This window comes from Lampetra planeri, chromosome 10 (assembly GCF_965212315.1).
Source record: "Lampetra planeri chromosome 10, kcLamPlan1.2.h2, whole genome shotgun sequence".
NCBI lineage: Eukaryota > Metazoa > Chordata > Hyperoartia > Petromyzontiformes > Petromyzontidae > Lampetra > Lampetra planeri.
In genome coordinates this window covers 15,684,261-15,701,160 of record NC_136116.1, presented here as the reverse complement: position 1 = coordinate 15,701,160, position 16,900 = coordinate 15,684,261, and the positions used below count along the sequence as shown (strand labels likewise).

At 46.4% G+C, this 16,900-nt stretch overlaps 1 protein-coding gene across 1 annotated transcript; it reads left to right on the top strand.

The window, feature by feature from the left end:
* Positions 1-413: 413 nt before the first annotated feature.
* LOC144721105 (mitochondrial glutathione transporter SLC25A40-like) lies at positions 414-15,387 on the top strand. Its single transcript, XM_078598486.1, has 10 exons — positions 414-649; positions 5,494-5,553; positions 8,071-8,180; positions 8,794-8,861; positions 10,243-10,367; positions 10,832-11,005; positions 11,576-11,685; positions 12,437-12,518; positions 13,111-13,188; positions 14,111-15,387. Exons 1-10 carry the CDS (start codon positions 565-567, stop codon positions 14,248-14,250), a joined length of 1,032 nt encoding a protein of 343 aa, XP_078454612.1. The 5' UTR covers positions 414-564; the 3' UTR covers positions 14,251-15,387.
* The last annotated feature ends 1,513 nt before the right edge of the window (positions 15,388-16,900 follow it).

Here is a 16,900-nt window from a genome sequence, read left to right as displayed (position 1 = left end):
GGCGCAGAGAGTGGAGCACAGAGGGGAGCAGAGTAGGGAGCAGAGAGTGGGGCAGAGAGTGGGGCACAGAGGGGAGCACAGGGGCGCAGAGAGTGGGGCACAGAGGGGAGCACAGGGGAGCAGAGAGTGGGGCAGAGAGTGGGGCAGAGAGTGGGGCACAGAGGGGAGCAGAGAGTGGAGCAGAGAGTGGGGCAGAGAGGGGCGCAGAGTGGGGAGCAGAGAGTGGGGCAGAGAGGGGAGCACAGGGGAGCAGAGAGTGGAGCAGAGTGGGGAGCAGAGAGTGGGGCACAGAGGGGAGCAGAGAGTGGGGCAGAGAGTGGGGCACAGAGGGGAGCAGAGTGGGGAGCAGAGAGTGGGGCTTAGAGGGGCGCAGAGTGGGGAGCAGAGTGGGGCACAGAGGGGAGCAGAGAGTGGGGAGCAGAGTGGGGAGCAGAGAGTGGAGCAGTGGGAAGCAGCGTGGAGAGCAGCAAGGGGAGCAGTGGTGAGTGGGGAGAAGGGAGTGGAGCAGGGAGGGGAGCAGCGTGGGGGATTATCGCGGGAGCGGAGCTGCACGCGGCGCCACGCATGGCGGCCCAGCACAGCAGCGGCATCTCGCCGCTGCAGCAGATGGCGGCGTCCGGCTCGGGCGCGCTGCTCACATCGCTCTTCGGTGAGTTCGGGCCAGGGGTCACGGCGGGGTCACAGCGGGGTCACGGGACACAGCGGGTCACGGTGCGGTCACGGGACACAGCGAGCGGGGTGAGAGAGAAGCGGCTCCAGGTACGAGGAGTCGTCCTGGAATCGAGCGATTGAGAAGTGAATGAGGCAGTGGATGCAGGGCGAGTGCGAGGGGTAGTGAGTGTGTGTTTGAGGCAGTGAGTATGTTAGGGAGGTAGTGAGTGTATGTTTGAGGAGGGGGCACAGGTGCTACATCTATCAGTCATTTCAGTCAGTCAACCTGTGACCGAGCCTTCTTCACTTCACGTGGACTCGAAGTGCACTTGGCCTGGCACAGGCGCCGTTGTGACATCACCGTCACTTAGTGGCGAATGGCGGGTGTTGGTATATTTGAGTTTGCAAGTGGAGTAGCAGTAAGGTAGTAAGTAGTAGTAGTACTGTTGAACGAGAGTGCATCATCTGGAATTGCTGTTTCACCGTGCCCCGTTGCGTAATGATGACGAGTGGCGCTGGGTGGTGAGGGGCCCCGTGGCGTGACGAGCGATCTGTGTGATGGGGGTGGCGGTGGTGACCTCGGAGCGTGTGACCGCCGCCACGGACGGAATGCACACTCACAGCGACTGCGTGAAAACGGCACAAGGAGCGCATTCCGCAGCGTCACCTTGTCACGACACCACGTGCTCGCCCCCCCCCACGTGCTCGCCCCCCCCCCACGTGCTCAGCCCCCCACCACCGCGTGCTCGGCCCCTGCAGATGGGACTCCTTGAGACACGGGGACTCAACCCGACGGCCTCAGTGGTGCACAGATAACTAAACAAAATCAACACATTCCTCAATAACATCGTGGCCGTATAATGACAGCAATATACTGTATTGGGCGACGTTTCGGTCATCGGCCCTTATTCAGCAAACATCCTCTCCACGCCTCAACCGAATCGCTGCCAAGTTTGAAGCCTGTTGTATCAGAGATGTTAATAATTAAAGCTTTAGCAAAACACATCGGAGTTTACGGAGTGCTTACTCGACAAGGGAGACGTACTCGAGGTCATGTGAATAGAAAGATATGAACTTAAATGGTAAATAATAAGCCACAATTTACACAGCGTCCAGTGCCGTGTCGATAATAGGTGATCCATCATTGACTATATCTCCTTGTGAACCGAAGGAAAGTTGATTGAATGTTTGATATTCGTTTGATATTTGCCTCCGAGAGCACTTGGCCACACAGTTCCAATTGGAAGAAGAAAAACAAAGTGCCGCTGGTTTCGCTGTGAATCCCATAAAACAAAAAAATCTGACACTCTCGAGGTAGAGCATGTTAAACATTTGGTTTGTAAGTTATTATTTAAAATAACAATTTCTGCACCAGGAAATCCGGCTCGCTAAAGACAATCAATACATTAACACAACAATAAATACACATACATTACTATATCGTTGTAAAACATGGGCAATGGTGTGTTTTATCTTTAAGTTGTACATTTAGATATATAACAATGATCAAATACAAAGAAGCATATTTGGTGTAATTTAAAGCCACACGTTACTATTATAATTCACTCACACTTGATGTTCTTATAATCCACACTAGCCACTATAATCCACATACACTCATTAATCTCATAGTCCACACACTCACAGGCAGTGTTTGGGCAAGGGCTGCCAGTTGGTGCCACCACCCGCCCCGAACTGCCTCTTGGGCCTCCACGTGGTGGTGCTGGTGTTGTCACGCGTCCAATTATAGATGGCATTGAGAACCAACGTCTCGCTGGCGCGAGCACGCAATGCAGGGGGACAGCATTGCTCGAATCTCGCGAGTGGGTTCGCAGTGCAGTTTCGTCGTCTGCTCATGTGGAGCCGGCCCACCGCACTTTTGCATGATCCGTAAGCCCCCCTCCTCTGCCTTGCTGTCATCTCGCTCGGGGTGGTAAACACCAGGGGCGTGCGCTTGGGGGCTGAGCCCCATTGGACACAATCCCAACCCTTCCCAAAGTCTGCAGCAGACACAGCTTGTGTCACGTCAACCATTTTCGTTTTTCACAGCTTTAACGATTGTAACGTGTGCGAAACCACTTTGTTATATAAAACTGGCCATGAAGCACGAGCCACAGACAGAATGGTTACCACTTTATGAACATGCCAATAGCAATGCGCAGTGAGGACAGCATCTCTCTGTGCCAGCTGAAGTGAGTGCATATGCAGGGTACACTGGGAGCTCTTTTGCAACCGATCGACTTTGGCAAGTGTCCCGAGCAGACGTGTGGGGGATTGCAGAAACTCCTTTTTCTTGAACACCCCCCATCTGATTCACTCGAGGGCAACCCTCACGCCTGCAGTGCGGGTCAGCCACACTTTATGAAGATCGTAACATTCCACAAGACACATTTCGATGATGGATCTTTTCGTTAAAAATAATATTTTTATTGGGATATTTAGTGATATTTTAAAAATTACTGTGATAACATGTGTGTATGTTGAACTTGTTTCGCACCGTACATGCGAATTGGGGGTACGAGGCGAATAGTATGCCAGAAAGCACCGATTAATTTCTGGAAAACCAGTCCATTAAATGAGGTACAGGTTTCCCACGCTTGAAACTGCAGATGCTTTTAAAATAAAATGGGGACACAAAGCGACATTGCGTAGCATGCTCCACACTGGCACCCAAGCCACGATGCGCCACCAACACCACCGCTGCACGACTGCCTGCCGAGCAGCGCTTGTGCAGTACACACAGCACACAGCACACGCAGCACACTGAGCACGCACAGAACACACAGCACACACTGAGCACGCACAGAACACACAGCACACACTGAGCACACACAGCACACACTTAGCACACACAGCACACGCACAGCACACACAGCACACACTGAGCACGCACAGCACACACTGAGCACACACAGCACACACTGAGCACACACTGAGCACGCACAGCACACACTGAGCACGCACAGAACACACAGTACACCGTGTTGTCCCACTTCAGACCGCACAACCGCACATGAGTGAATGTAAATCGCGTAGAGCATCGGTTAGCCGCATATGGTACGAAAAATCCTACAAACACGAGGGAGACCTTTACGTTCACGACTCAACCCCTCAGCCTTCACCATCCCACAAACTAATCATTAGCCGTCATTGTTGAGAATCTAATCAACAAAATAAACCAGCAGACAATACGCCTCCTCTACATATGTGCCTTCACATACAATACAAGTGTATTGTTTACACATCCCTCTACATATGTGCCTTCACACACAATACAAATGTATTGTTTACACATCCCTCTACATATGTGCCTTCACAAACAATACAAATTTATTGTTTACACAACCCTCTACATATGTGCCTTCACACACAATACAAATGTATTGTTTACACATCCCTCTACATATGTGCCTTCACAAACAATACAAGTGTATTGTTTACACATCCCTCTACATGTGCCTTCACACACAATACAAATGTATTGTTTACACATCCCTCTTCATATGTGCCTTCACAAACAATACAAATGTATTGTTTACACATCCCTCTACATATGTGCCTTCACATACAATACAAGTGTATTGTTTACACATCCCTCTACATATGTGCCTTCACACACAATACAAATGTATTGTTTACACATCCCTCTACATATGTGCCTTCACACACAATACAAGTGTATTGTTTACACATCCCTATACATATGTGCCTTCACAAACAATACAAATGTATTGTTTAGACATCCCGTCAGCCACATGGCCTTCTGGGCGGGCATTATTCCAGCAGCATTGGTTCCTGTCTGGTGCTCTTGAGATTGGCAGTGACCCCGAGATACAACAATACTAAAGTACGTTACACTTACTGTCCCTTTAGCACATTGTCACTGAACTTCAAAATTAATTACTCGGGGGACTGCGAGTCTCCATGAGCCTTGGACCCTAAAGTTCAAATGGAGACTTAGCGCTTATTCTGTATATGAGCCTCTGGCATTGTCGCTGAGCTATAATCATCTCCAATCCCCTTTACTCCAACAGCGTTATGAGTCTACTTAAGTTTGTGCAATTGTTTGTGCTGGTTTAAATGTGTGTTTATCTTGAATTAGGGCTTTCCCCCATTATATTTTAAGTCTTTACAGACGGACGAGTACACGATCGCTAAGAGCAATTCGGACCGTTAGGGCCCTTGGTTAAAAATGTGTAGCAGAGGGATCTTCCTTTATCTGTATTTTCTATTTTGAAATCGGCGGCACGAGTGTACAGTATGTTGGGAAAGTGCATGCCCAGTGCTGACCACGCCGACGACAGATGTTCTCCCATCAGCGCAGGCCATCACGCCAAACACTACAACGACAACCCACACATTACTCGCTTGGGGATTACACGCAGCAACTTAATCGCCCCTACTGTGAAACTACTGCAGACGTTGTGTGAAACGGCACTTTCATGATAACCTTCGCGATAAGAATGGAATGAATACCAAATGTATGAAGTTATTATTGTTCACATATTTATGAATTAATTAGTAGCTCATCTGCACCTTGCTCACACTTTCGGCCACTAAACCCACCAGCCCCGTCTCCTTCCCTTGCCTGTGCCATTCATCACCCCGATTGTACATCTGTTCCTTTCCCCCAACCAGTGCGGTTATCTGAGTCCACATTAAATGTATATTGAGAACCACATTCACATACTGAACAAATAGCTGAAACATACTGCCTTGGCAATTTACGGGCGTTGATATGTTTTGCTAATAATTGGAAGCAAGTGATGTTCGCCCACACATGAAACCGATCCTGTATGTAGCTGCCACATTTAACCTCGCTCTTTGTGTTTTATTTTGCAGTAACTCCATTGGATGTGGTAAAAATAAGGCTTCAAGCTCAGCAGACTCCGTTTTACAAAGGTAATTGCAGTATAACTCGAGTGTGATGGCGACTATATACGCAGCAATCAATGTTTGTGGTGTTTGCCAAAGGTCAAGCTTTCACCTTTGATTGAGCATCCCTTTCATATTGCGTTCTTCATGTCTCGCGTTGCCATGTGCGTGTGCGATGGTTTCGGCACGTGTGTCTATGGATGCAATGCTGCAGTGGTGCCACAGCGGTTAGCACTCTGCACTACCCCAGAGTTCGATGCCAGGTGATGGATAACATCAGTGGCATGTGGTATCTGAAACCTTTCCTGGGTCTCCTCTAAGTGGATTCAGTCTTAAATGAATACCTGCTGCAGTGTGTAAACATCAGGACCGAAGAGACACAGGCAGCCTGGTGTTTTGCTGGCCACAGCAGTCCATTGTGCACCGTGCCAGCCTTAATTGGTGCTCACCGACACTACTTGCCCAGCAGTCGGTGTGGCGCTATGGGGGGGGATGTATTTGTGTAGAACGAGCTACCAGTCATCGTTCACTTGGAGTAACATGATTCACATCTCATCATGATGACTTGCAACTGAGGGGGATGTGTGCTATAAAATATATGCGCCAATCATTGTTTATTTTCTGGATTAGGGATATTTTCGAGTACCACAGCTTCCTCCAAGCTTCATTGGTGTCTCACAGTGAACAGTTTTGTTTTTGTGCAGATGGAAATGTGGAAAGATGATATGTTGAAGTGGTATAATGGGGAGTGGTTGCTCATCCAACGCCTCACACCAAGCATTGCTCTCTTTCGTGGACCTCTAAATACGAATCCCTTGACCTCTTGCAGCCCCCCCACGCCTATTACTGTGGATGCTTGGTCTTCCACAGCCCCCCTGATTGTTACCACATCCTCACGAGGTTTGTGGAGCCCTGCTTGAGAACACCCGGTGAAAAAGATCCCAGGGCGTCATTGGCAATTGCAGTTGAATGTAGTTTGCTGTATGAATTTGTGTGAATTGCCAATCAACCTCCTGTTCGCTGCCTTCATGCTCCGCTTGCTGGCTACAATGTCTTCAGTCATTGTCAAAATGGTATGGAAGTTGTAATGGCCAGATTTTTGAGATGCACAATTGATAAATGCTGCCTTATGAAATGGTTGTTGTCTCTGTATTCCATTAGGCATCCAGACCTTCAAAGGCCCTTGTTACTAATATTGATTCAGAGCCACAAGTGGCATATTTGTGCTACTTGAGCTATTACATTCAATACAAATCTTGTTTATATTGGCCTATCAAGAGCAGCTATTGGATATTCAGGAGTGAGTGATTTTTGCCATTCAATTGCTTTGTCTGAGAGTTGGTAACATTTTGACCCTGACAATGGCACACAATGGCCTACTCTTGCGAATGACGTCATATGGTCTTTTATGGCCACTGTGAAGTTGATGGTGCGTATTGTTATAATTATTGCTCCTGCAGCAATAACCTGGACGGCCGCTGGATTTGAATCCTGAACCTCCGCAACAAGTGGTGAACGTGCTAGTACTAGGCCATATCACAGCCCTGCAAAAGTTTATTAATCAATAAATGCTATTGGGGGATATTTGAATTGTCCGCATTGTGGATTGGAGAGATAGTTTGATATTACACATTTCGCATCATCTTCCCAGCGACGATGCGTATGAGAGAGAGCGGCGAGTGAGCCCCAGTGCTTGGGTGCCGTCGCCTGATGGAGGGCGATGTCCGTTGTTGTCAATGCAGGGTGCACTGTGCCGCATGTACGGCGTGTGCGCTGTGGAGGGGTCGGCCTCATAGTGGAGTGCGGGATCCTCTCGTTGCAGTGCAGACACTTCCCTGCGACCGCGAGGACGTCTGTTTGTCATTGATTGTCTCAGGCCCGCATTCGTAGTCACGGCTCGGCTCGGGCTTGGCTCCGGCTCAAAGGCTTGCTTACTTGAGCCGACTGAGTGTAGTCCCAGCCATGCTCAAGATTTCAATGAGCTGAGCCTGAAGCAACTGAGCAGCTCAAGCCAGAGCTAAGCCCTGACTTAAAATATGGCCCTTATTGGTGGATCCTCTGGGCTGCATGGATAGCCGAAATAATCGCGTATCAGCAGACCCACTGAGAGGATGGCACCTACACGTATAATTAAACTACATAGTGTGCTTGTGTTAGGTTGGAGAATTGTAGGTTTGTACAGTATGATTTTATTCATAATAGATTTATATTTGAGTTACGGCCCAATGATCTGGCCAAATTTATTTTAAAAGATCATCCACCACCTGTAATTTCCGAACAAATGTCCCGTAATTGTGACATGTACAAGCAATTAACGTGCCGAGTATCATTGCTTCACCTCACTTGCCACTTGCCAGTGAGGTGAAGAACAATTCTCAAGTATAGCAATTAGATACAGGAATACAATCCAGGAAGACAGAATCACCTTTGTCACCTAACCCAGCTTCTCAAAATATTCGCTGCAAAAACCAACGTGTTAAGTGAAATATTGATGTTGTGGCCATAGTTGAAAGTTTTGCCTGCCTGTTTCATGTTGTTTTGCAGGCAAGTGTTTTGTTTATTGCAACGGGCTGATGGATCATCTTTGTGTCTGCATGAATGGCAACTCCAAGGCCTGGTACAAACCAGCACCAGGATACGTCAATGGCACACTGGTGAGGAGGGGCTGTGTAGGACTTGCATGCTAACTAGTACCACTTGTTAACTCCTCTGGATGGACTGGCGTATCTGGTTTTACCATTCATTACCATTGGTGTAGATAGACCAAAGTATAATGGCATGGCCGTGACCGGCTGCGAGGGTTCCCGTTCGGCCACACAGTAATTGGAGACTGCTGACACAGAATCACGACTGTTGTAGCCTAGCGTGTGCACTGTTGTGTGCCCCCCACACACATGCGAGTTGTTGCATGACTGTCTGCACACGTACTCTATATACACCTGCGGCCGCTCATTGTGTCAGCTTGTGTGCATGTAGTTTTTAAATATTATTTATGTGACTGGCAGGAAGCGTGAAGTGCTGAGGGAGCGTGACTTTGTGGCGTGAATTTCCCTACATCGCATAATCCCATACATAGCATGCCTTTCACAAGACGGGAGAGCAACCTTTATCAGGAGGAGAACACACTAAATGCAACATCTAATTGGGAAGAGTCGTCGCAGCCTAATTGTTGTGAATGGTTTTCTGCAGCTGTTAAGAATGGTAACATTTGTGAAGCTGTCGGGGCACTGAAAGCCAAATTGTCGTGAACCAACCCCTGTGTTGCAGGATGCTTTTGTCCAGATCATTCGTCATGAGGGGGTGGCGTCGTTATGGAGCGGCCTGCAGCCCACTCTGTGAGTTATCCCTCTCTCTTCTATATCCATCAGATAAGTTGACCAGAATGTTGCCAGAATGACGATTGTTATGTAGAGCTAAAAAAAAAGAGGATCATTTTATATTACGATCATGATTTGCTATCGATTTCTTATTTTGCATATTTGTTATTGTTTATTATTGATACATTTTTACTGTGACTTGTCAGACCGGTGTTATTTTTTGTTGATGAACCCCGATTTAAGAGCTTCTTGGCTCAGGGTAATTAGAAATAAACAACTATAATGACGAGTGTGTTATTTTTAAAAGTACAAATGTTGGCATTGATTTATGCTCACTACTTAACTTTTTTAAAGACCGAATTGAAATTTAAAAGACCTTGCATCGACATTGTTTTATGAGCTTGCGTTGCTTGTCGGACATGTTGTAATAGCACAAGGTTAATGGAATTGATGTCTCCAATTCGAACATATAGTCTCGTGGCATGGGGAGACATCATTGAATTGAGAAGTAATGGCAGAAAAGGCTGTCAGAAGTGGCTTCTTCGAAATATAAATCTTGTTCACTATATTTCTACAAGCATGTTTTAAGGTTCATAAAAGGATGAGGGGTAATAGAATACAGTCCCTAATGACAGCACATAATGTGAACAAGTTTACTGCTTTTGCACTGAACAGGCCCACGGTGTTGAAGGAATGTCGTTTGCCCATACCATTTGAGGATCCGGCATCATTTATTTAATAGGCTTGGCTGTGGATGAGACTCAATACCGGTGCAGGGTTTGTCTGCTCAAGCAAATGCTGCGGAAAAATATTGGCTCAGATGATGCACCTTAGGCAGATGTACTAAAACTGATTACACAAGCAGTGCAGTGGCGAAGTTACATAACAGAATTAGACACAAGTCTGTTTCTGCTCAATCCGTCTACGATGCCAGCATGCTGCTGTGATCGCACTGAATATTCACCACTGTCACTACAGACTTCTGAGGCGTGCACGAGCATGGTGACTGTGATCCGAATTTGCCCCAAGACAGGCTTGGTAGTATAACGTGTTCACAGGTTTAACACCGCAAGCTGGGAACAAGCAATAGCAGCACACGCGTGCTTCGCAGTGTCTGCATAGAAAGTATGGATTAAATATGCTTAGTCGGAACAAATCTATTTTATGCTTCTGCCCTTTCAAGTAATTGACTTCAGGAGTTTCATTCAGATGAAGACAACCTCAAATAGGCGAATGCGTTGGAGCGCTATCGTTCAATGCATTACTACTGCTATTTGTATTGCAGTGCAAATATTTTACAATGCACGTGTTATCTGCTTGCGTTGATATTCAAAGTAATAGATGTGTTGGGCGTTTTGACTTGAATGCGGTTGTTTTTGTGTCATATTTCCCCCCCCAGGGTTATGGCCGTTCCAGCAACAGTGATTTATTTCACGAGCTATGACCTCCTGAGGGATTCCCTTGCGCGACACTTCGACTCCCAGCATCCGTCCATCCCTTTCGTTGCAGGAGCCGTGGCCAGACGTGTGTTACACTTTCACAAACCGGCGATGTCAGGCAATACGCCCCGTTTCGATTGCTTGTTTAAATGGACAGGCCGGGTTTGTGGCATATTGCTTTAATCTGGTGTGTTTTGGAGGCAAGGCTTAGTGGATCATGCGGACTCATGGATTTTCCAAACCTGCGGATCTGGATACTTGCCAGAAGATGGTAGTACAGAAAATTGGATTTTTAACCTGTATGTGCAGACAACAACATTGTAAAAATCTGCCCTGATAGCCTCTCGCATATGGAGGTTTCCAGGCACTCTTAGTTTCCTTCCACAGAGAAAATTCTGTTTACAGACAACATGCTAAAACACCCCGATTTAGGACTTTCCTGAAAATTAGTCTTGAGACTCGGCGAGCCTTTCTTGGATAAATTAATTACATCATTGTCATCTTGAGTGTCACGGCTAGGTTTGATCGAGGTTGGTTTGTGTTTCACAGTCGGCGCCGTCACGGTCATCAGCCCCCTTGAGCTGATCCGCACCAAGATGCAGTCGCGACAGCTGACGTACAAGGAACTGTCTGAGTGCGTGAGGCACTCGCTGGCCCAAGACGGCTGGCGCTCGCTGTGGCGAGGCTGGGGGCCCACCGTCCTCAGGGATGTTCCTTTCTCAGGTGGGCGACTTTAATGGGCACTGAACACGGGCACAACACGTCAACGTTGTAGGGAACGATACGATGGGAGGGAATTTCAAAGTGGAACAGGGCGAGGGAAGAAGCATAAATAGAAGTGTTGTAACCTGCAGTGTGGTGGTTGAACACAGTGTGGATGAGGTAAAATAAAGAAAACACTGTAATTACATAGAAATGTTTATCACATGAGAAGTTTGGCGTTTGACTGCTGATATTTTGACTGTTATGACGTTTATGATGTTTGTTACTATCACTGTGTGGACAGCTCATAAGTAGTAGAGGCCATGTCTGGCAAGAAGGGTCCTTGCTTATAAACATTGGCAGTTTCGCCAGCCTGACTGCTGATGAGACATTGAATGCCAAAACTGGTCCAGAGTTTGCTTGTGTTGAGCCAATGCTTCTACAATTATGCACCCTCAGAAGGCTTTGTGGCCAATGGGATGTGCAATTTTATTATTTGTGTGGACGAACAAACATGCGAAGGGAGGCATATTGTCTACGTATTGATCGTGTTATACTTTTTGGACGTGTGGTGCTGTATTGTATCGGCAGGGCTCTACTGGCTGAACTACGAACTCATAAAGAACGGTTTGATGGGCTCAGCCGGAGTGAACCAGGCAACGTTCCTCATTAATTTCACATCCGGCGCCGTCTCGGGCACCGTAAGCATTTCCACTGCCCGGCACGCCGAGCGCGCCCCTGACAGCGCACGCACACCGCAGCAACGTGCATCCTCGCGGCCTGCACCACTCTCACGCGAGAGACGTGAAGCCAGTCGGAGCAGCAACCTCAATGCAATCGTGTCACGCGCCACAGTTCCTGCTGCTGCTGCTGCTGCGTTGAGCATAGGCTGAAATAATGCAGCATGCGCAGTAGCTAATTGGCTAAAATATTTGTGTATCATTAAGACCCTCCACCACCCGACACAGCTAAGAATTATTAATGTGTCACGTTTATAAGCATTTAACATGCTAATTAACAATTATTAAATGCTTGTGCACGTGGCAATTTAATTTGTTTGGCTGTGTCGGGTGATTTAGGCTCTTAACTACAGAAATTTTACCAGATAATTACTTGGCCTAACCCAACAATCAATTAGAATGAAGCCGCAAGGGTTTAGCAATGCCATTGAGGTTATGGCTGCTGGTTTTGTGTGATTTGACCAAAATCCGAGTGAGCGGTTTTGTAAAAGTGTTGAAACATCATCCGTATCCACAAAATGGTGCCAGTCCAACTCAGCGCTGCTCCACAGACAGATGCTCCAAATTAAACTTGCATCTTACGAGGTGTTCACATGCACGTGCATTTCAGCCGCGAGTGGTGTGTTTGTCTGACCGCAGGAATTGTCATGGAGAGGAAGCCGGGTAACAGTGATGGTGTTTTTACAGTGTGAGTGCTCTTCTGCTGTTGCAGTTCGCAGGAATCGCCACGTTGCCCTTTGACGTTGTAAAAACGCGCAGGCAGATCGAGCTTGGAGAGATGGAGATTACACAAGGTTTGTTTTGCACCTCTGCCTGATGAGATGCATCACGTTTGGTACCGGAATGTGGTTTGATCCACGTTTCAATATTGAACTCTTCGGTGTTGTAACGCAAAGCCCAACACAGGCATTTGCTGCAGACCAGACATGTACTCAGTGCATGCCTATCTTTACTTCCATTTAAGGTACAGAATACATTTTAAAACTGATGTGTTTATGGAGGAATGTACAGCATATGGGAAATTGTATTGAGAGCGCGAGCACCAAGACTGCTACACGTTGGTGCTTCTGATTGACGGTTGAGATGTTTCACCAGCCCCCAGCCTCTCTTTACTACTCGCATAACAGGCAGATCTGCACTGGACCATCCTCCACTTTGTCAAAATTGCGCACGCAGATTAAGCTCAGCTGTAACTCAAAAGCGAGATACAGTTGCCATGTGGTCACAGTAGTCTTAACCAGCGGATTACCTCTGGGTATTTATGTTGTAAGTGTTCTACTATTGTCCATTTTTGGGGCGGTGACATGGCCTAGCAGTAGTCTAGGCGTTTTTAATTATTAGAAGAACCATCCGTTGACGTTTCAATCTAAACTTTGTACATTGCAGGGGCATTTCGTGACATCTCAACCTGGACAGCGATGAAGAGGATTTACTGGGAGTCCGGCTTGAGAGGGCTGTTTGCTGGTACGTGTGCATCCGATGTCATTGCGTGCGCGTGCTGATTTGTGCGTGTGTGTGCTCCTGCTAGCCTGTGGGGGTAGTCGTGTGCACGGTTTCGGCGGCGGCGCAGCGTGGTTCATGTGGGGCCCCCACTGTCTAGTTTCCCCCCTTGTCGTAGCGCGGCACCTGGGCCCCTCCGGCCGGCGGAGCCCTGTACGGTGACACGGCCTGCACACTGGACGACAGTAGCTTGGAACAAAACAAGATAAAGGCAATTTAAGTAGAATATCCAACTAACCACCAAATTTAGAATGCCAGCTAAAATACACCACAGCATAATATGCAATATAATTGCAAAAGTAGTTCAAAGGATAGAGATGAAAGGATAATCTGTAAATGTGGCATAATAGTGATGAAGGATGGAGGAGCCCAAGTGGAGAATAAAAAAAACGAGATCTGAGTTTCTTAGACAAATCCCAGATTGGCATATGTCTTGGCAAATTCAATAGTCAATGTATATTCTAGCTTTCATTATTATCCTCTGGCTGCTCTTAAGGAGCAGAATTTCAACATCTGGTACCATTTCACAATACCCATTCAGTGCTATTGAAAATCCAGAAAAGTTTTTTGCCAAACCCAGTCAAGTGAACGTACATTGTGCGTATGTTCCACACGTGCTTCAGCATGCATTGTTATGTTTTATTTCATCACTCCATTCCCTAGGTTCACATCCTTTCGGATGCATTCCATCTCTTTATATTGCACTTATATGGAAATAATTATACGAATGTGTGTTTTATTAAGTGGTAATGTCGTCATTTTATTAGTGTTGTTTTCATGCCGGCATGAGTTTTCCTGCGTCATTCCCATTGTATTTGCTGATACTGGATGGAGAGTGCCGAGGTTTGTTTTATGGGAACGCATCGAGTTGGCATTTCCCCTGCAGGCTTCTTGCCACGCGTTATCAAGGTGGCACCGGCGTGTGCCATCATGATCAGCACTTATGAGTTTGGAAAGAGCTTCTTCCGCAAGCTGAACCAGCAGAGGGAGCTGGAGTCGGCGCTGGCGCTGCACAGTAACGAGTGAGTTCTCCGCGTGGAGTCGGTGGCCTCCCCCCACGAAGACCCGTGCCGCATGGCCGCGACTCAGTGGAGCTGGCACGTGCAACCAGGCGGAGCGAGCGAAGCGCTGGTGACTACAGACACACAGCAGACTGAACGCGTGGGGTGCAGAAGTGAGGAGAAACTCGTGGCCCCTCCACACTCATCATTGTTGAAAGTGTCCTTGCAAGACCCCTGCCAACCTTGCTTTGTTACTTCAATTACCATCTGGGCCAACATGTGAAAGTGTTCGAACAGTGCATCATAGAGAGGTCGTGTACAATTTTGGTGTACCAAACGTTCGATACAGCTGCACAAACGGAAGGACCTGCGTCATTCACCAGTCATTCCCTGGAGAAGCGCCTTTCAGATGCTTGTCCTCTATTCCACTCATGAACTCCCCACTGTTGTCAGGTTCACATAATTCCCATAGATAGCACAATTGTTTGTTCAGTTATGGTAATTTTTTTGAATGCTACCAATGAGTATGTATGAATGCTCATGGGCCATTAAGTAGGCTGACCATGCACTTAGAATTAAAAAAACGGGACTTCTGAGTCGTGCATAATTTTGCTCACCACCGTGATCCCTAGGATTCCCCCCCCAAGTTAAGTACACAATCGTATTTGTGTTAGTCGGCTGCGTGGGGCGCTGGTGAAGCACACCTGTGATGTCGCCACCCTGCACGAGTGCGTCCTGCGAGGTGGCAGCTACGCTTGTGCTGCAGGCCGTGGCACTTATTTGAATGGTGACTGTAGAGTGTAGAACGTGGATTCCATTGAGTTCTAATCGTGATGTTAACACAGACATGTGACGTTCAGACATCTATTACAATCGTGCACACTAATTTAAATAGAATACATTTTGAGGAAACCAGTGACATAACTTTTGCCAAATTCGTTGGCTAGCTGAGAATATCGAATATTAAAATTCTGGTTTTAATGCTCGTGATGAAAAAAGCTCCTTATTTTTACCTATCCTGTTATTTATTGTGCGTGATCAGTGAAATAGCAATAATAATTTAAGATCATTGAATGAATGCAGTTTAGCTTAATGACAGTGATTTTCGGATGTTTGACAATGTGCATATTTCATGCCAAGATTAAAACAAACCCCACTTGTTCTTGTGTGTGGAATGAATGCTTATTTAAAATGCCCACATTTGTCCTGCGTTCATCATTGCTTTCTCACTCCTGTTGTAATAATTGCATTTTTTTACTTCAAGCTTTCGTGACTGCAGGAATTCATATTCTTTGGGTCTTTCGGTAAAGTCACGTAGATAGGTTCACAGATAGGTTCAAATAACCTATCTACGTGACTTTACCGAAAGACCCAAAGAATAGAAATTGCATTTAAGCACCTGAATGCAACGGCTTCTCAGGGCACTGCTTATAATGCGGTTGGCCAACAAAAGAGGCAAGTAGAAATACGATTTTAAAAAATATATCTTGACAACCTTACACATGTAAAACACTACGGGGCAGTGAGCCCAAGTCATTTGTCTGCTAAATTGAATACAATAGCGGAGAATTAACAATTTGACCATGACACCATGCATACGCAAATCAAGTGATGTGCAAGAAGTTCACTTAACAATTTTATTTATTTGTTGGAGGGATGGAACTGCAATAAAGACACTGTACATCGGATAACCAGTGAATGGGCAGAGATGAAAATGACGCAAGAGGTGGATGAGAGCAGGTTGGAGCACTTGTGGAAAACTACGATGTGAAAAGCAGCAGAACAACGTGCCCAAGGAAGGCTTTTAGTCGGTGTACAATTCCTGCTACAACATGGCTCACAAACATGGGCTTGGGCAAATTTAATCTAAATAAACTTAATGAGTATGAACATGGATATGTGCATGCTTGTAATTACGCTGAGACACGGGACCACATACAAGTTCGACACTAAAGAAAAGTTGTCGGGGAAAGGCGACAGCCGTAAGGGATGATGGCCGGTGGTCGAGAACGAAAACAGTGGTAGCCAAAGGACAGAACATTCCCAAGAGGATGTCCACCGTGGAGATGGAGCGATGAGATCAGCTCTTGCAGGAGCTGAACGGAATGTGAGATTTCAAGTCCATGATAGTGACGGCATGGGAAGGCTTCATCCATAGTGCAAAAGATCACGGCTCATGAATATGGTATCCAAATAACATCACGTTGTAGTCTTACATATGCTCGACTCTTCCACAGCCCAACACTTTCTCTGATAATCGCAATTCTGTCCCATTATAAGAATAGGTTTTCCCCTTTTTTCTGGCAACAAAACAGGTGTTAAGATGTTAAAACACCAAACTGAAACCTTTTGCAAGGAATCATGTCTGCATTAACCACGGATATTTGTGGTGAACATACAAACAAGAAACATGCAATGCATATACTGTCAGAGCATGTTTTTTTCTTTGTATTTTCACCACAAGTATCTGTGGTTAATGCAGACATGATTCCTTGCAAAAGGTTTCAGTTTGGTATTTTAACTTCTTAACACCTGTTTTGTTGCCAGAAAAAAGGGGAAAACCTATTATATTTTGACACTGGTAAAGGAGATCCCATGATCTGTCCCATTAGTCTGAGACTTTCACCTAGTTATAATGGACATGAACGAATTACAATTTCAGTTTAAACAATTAT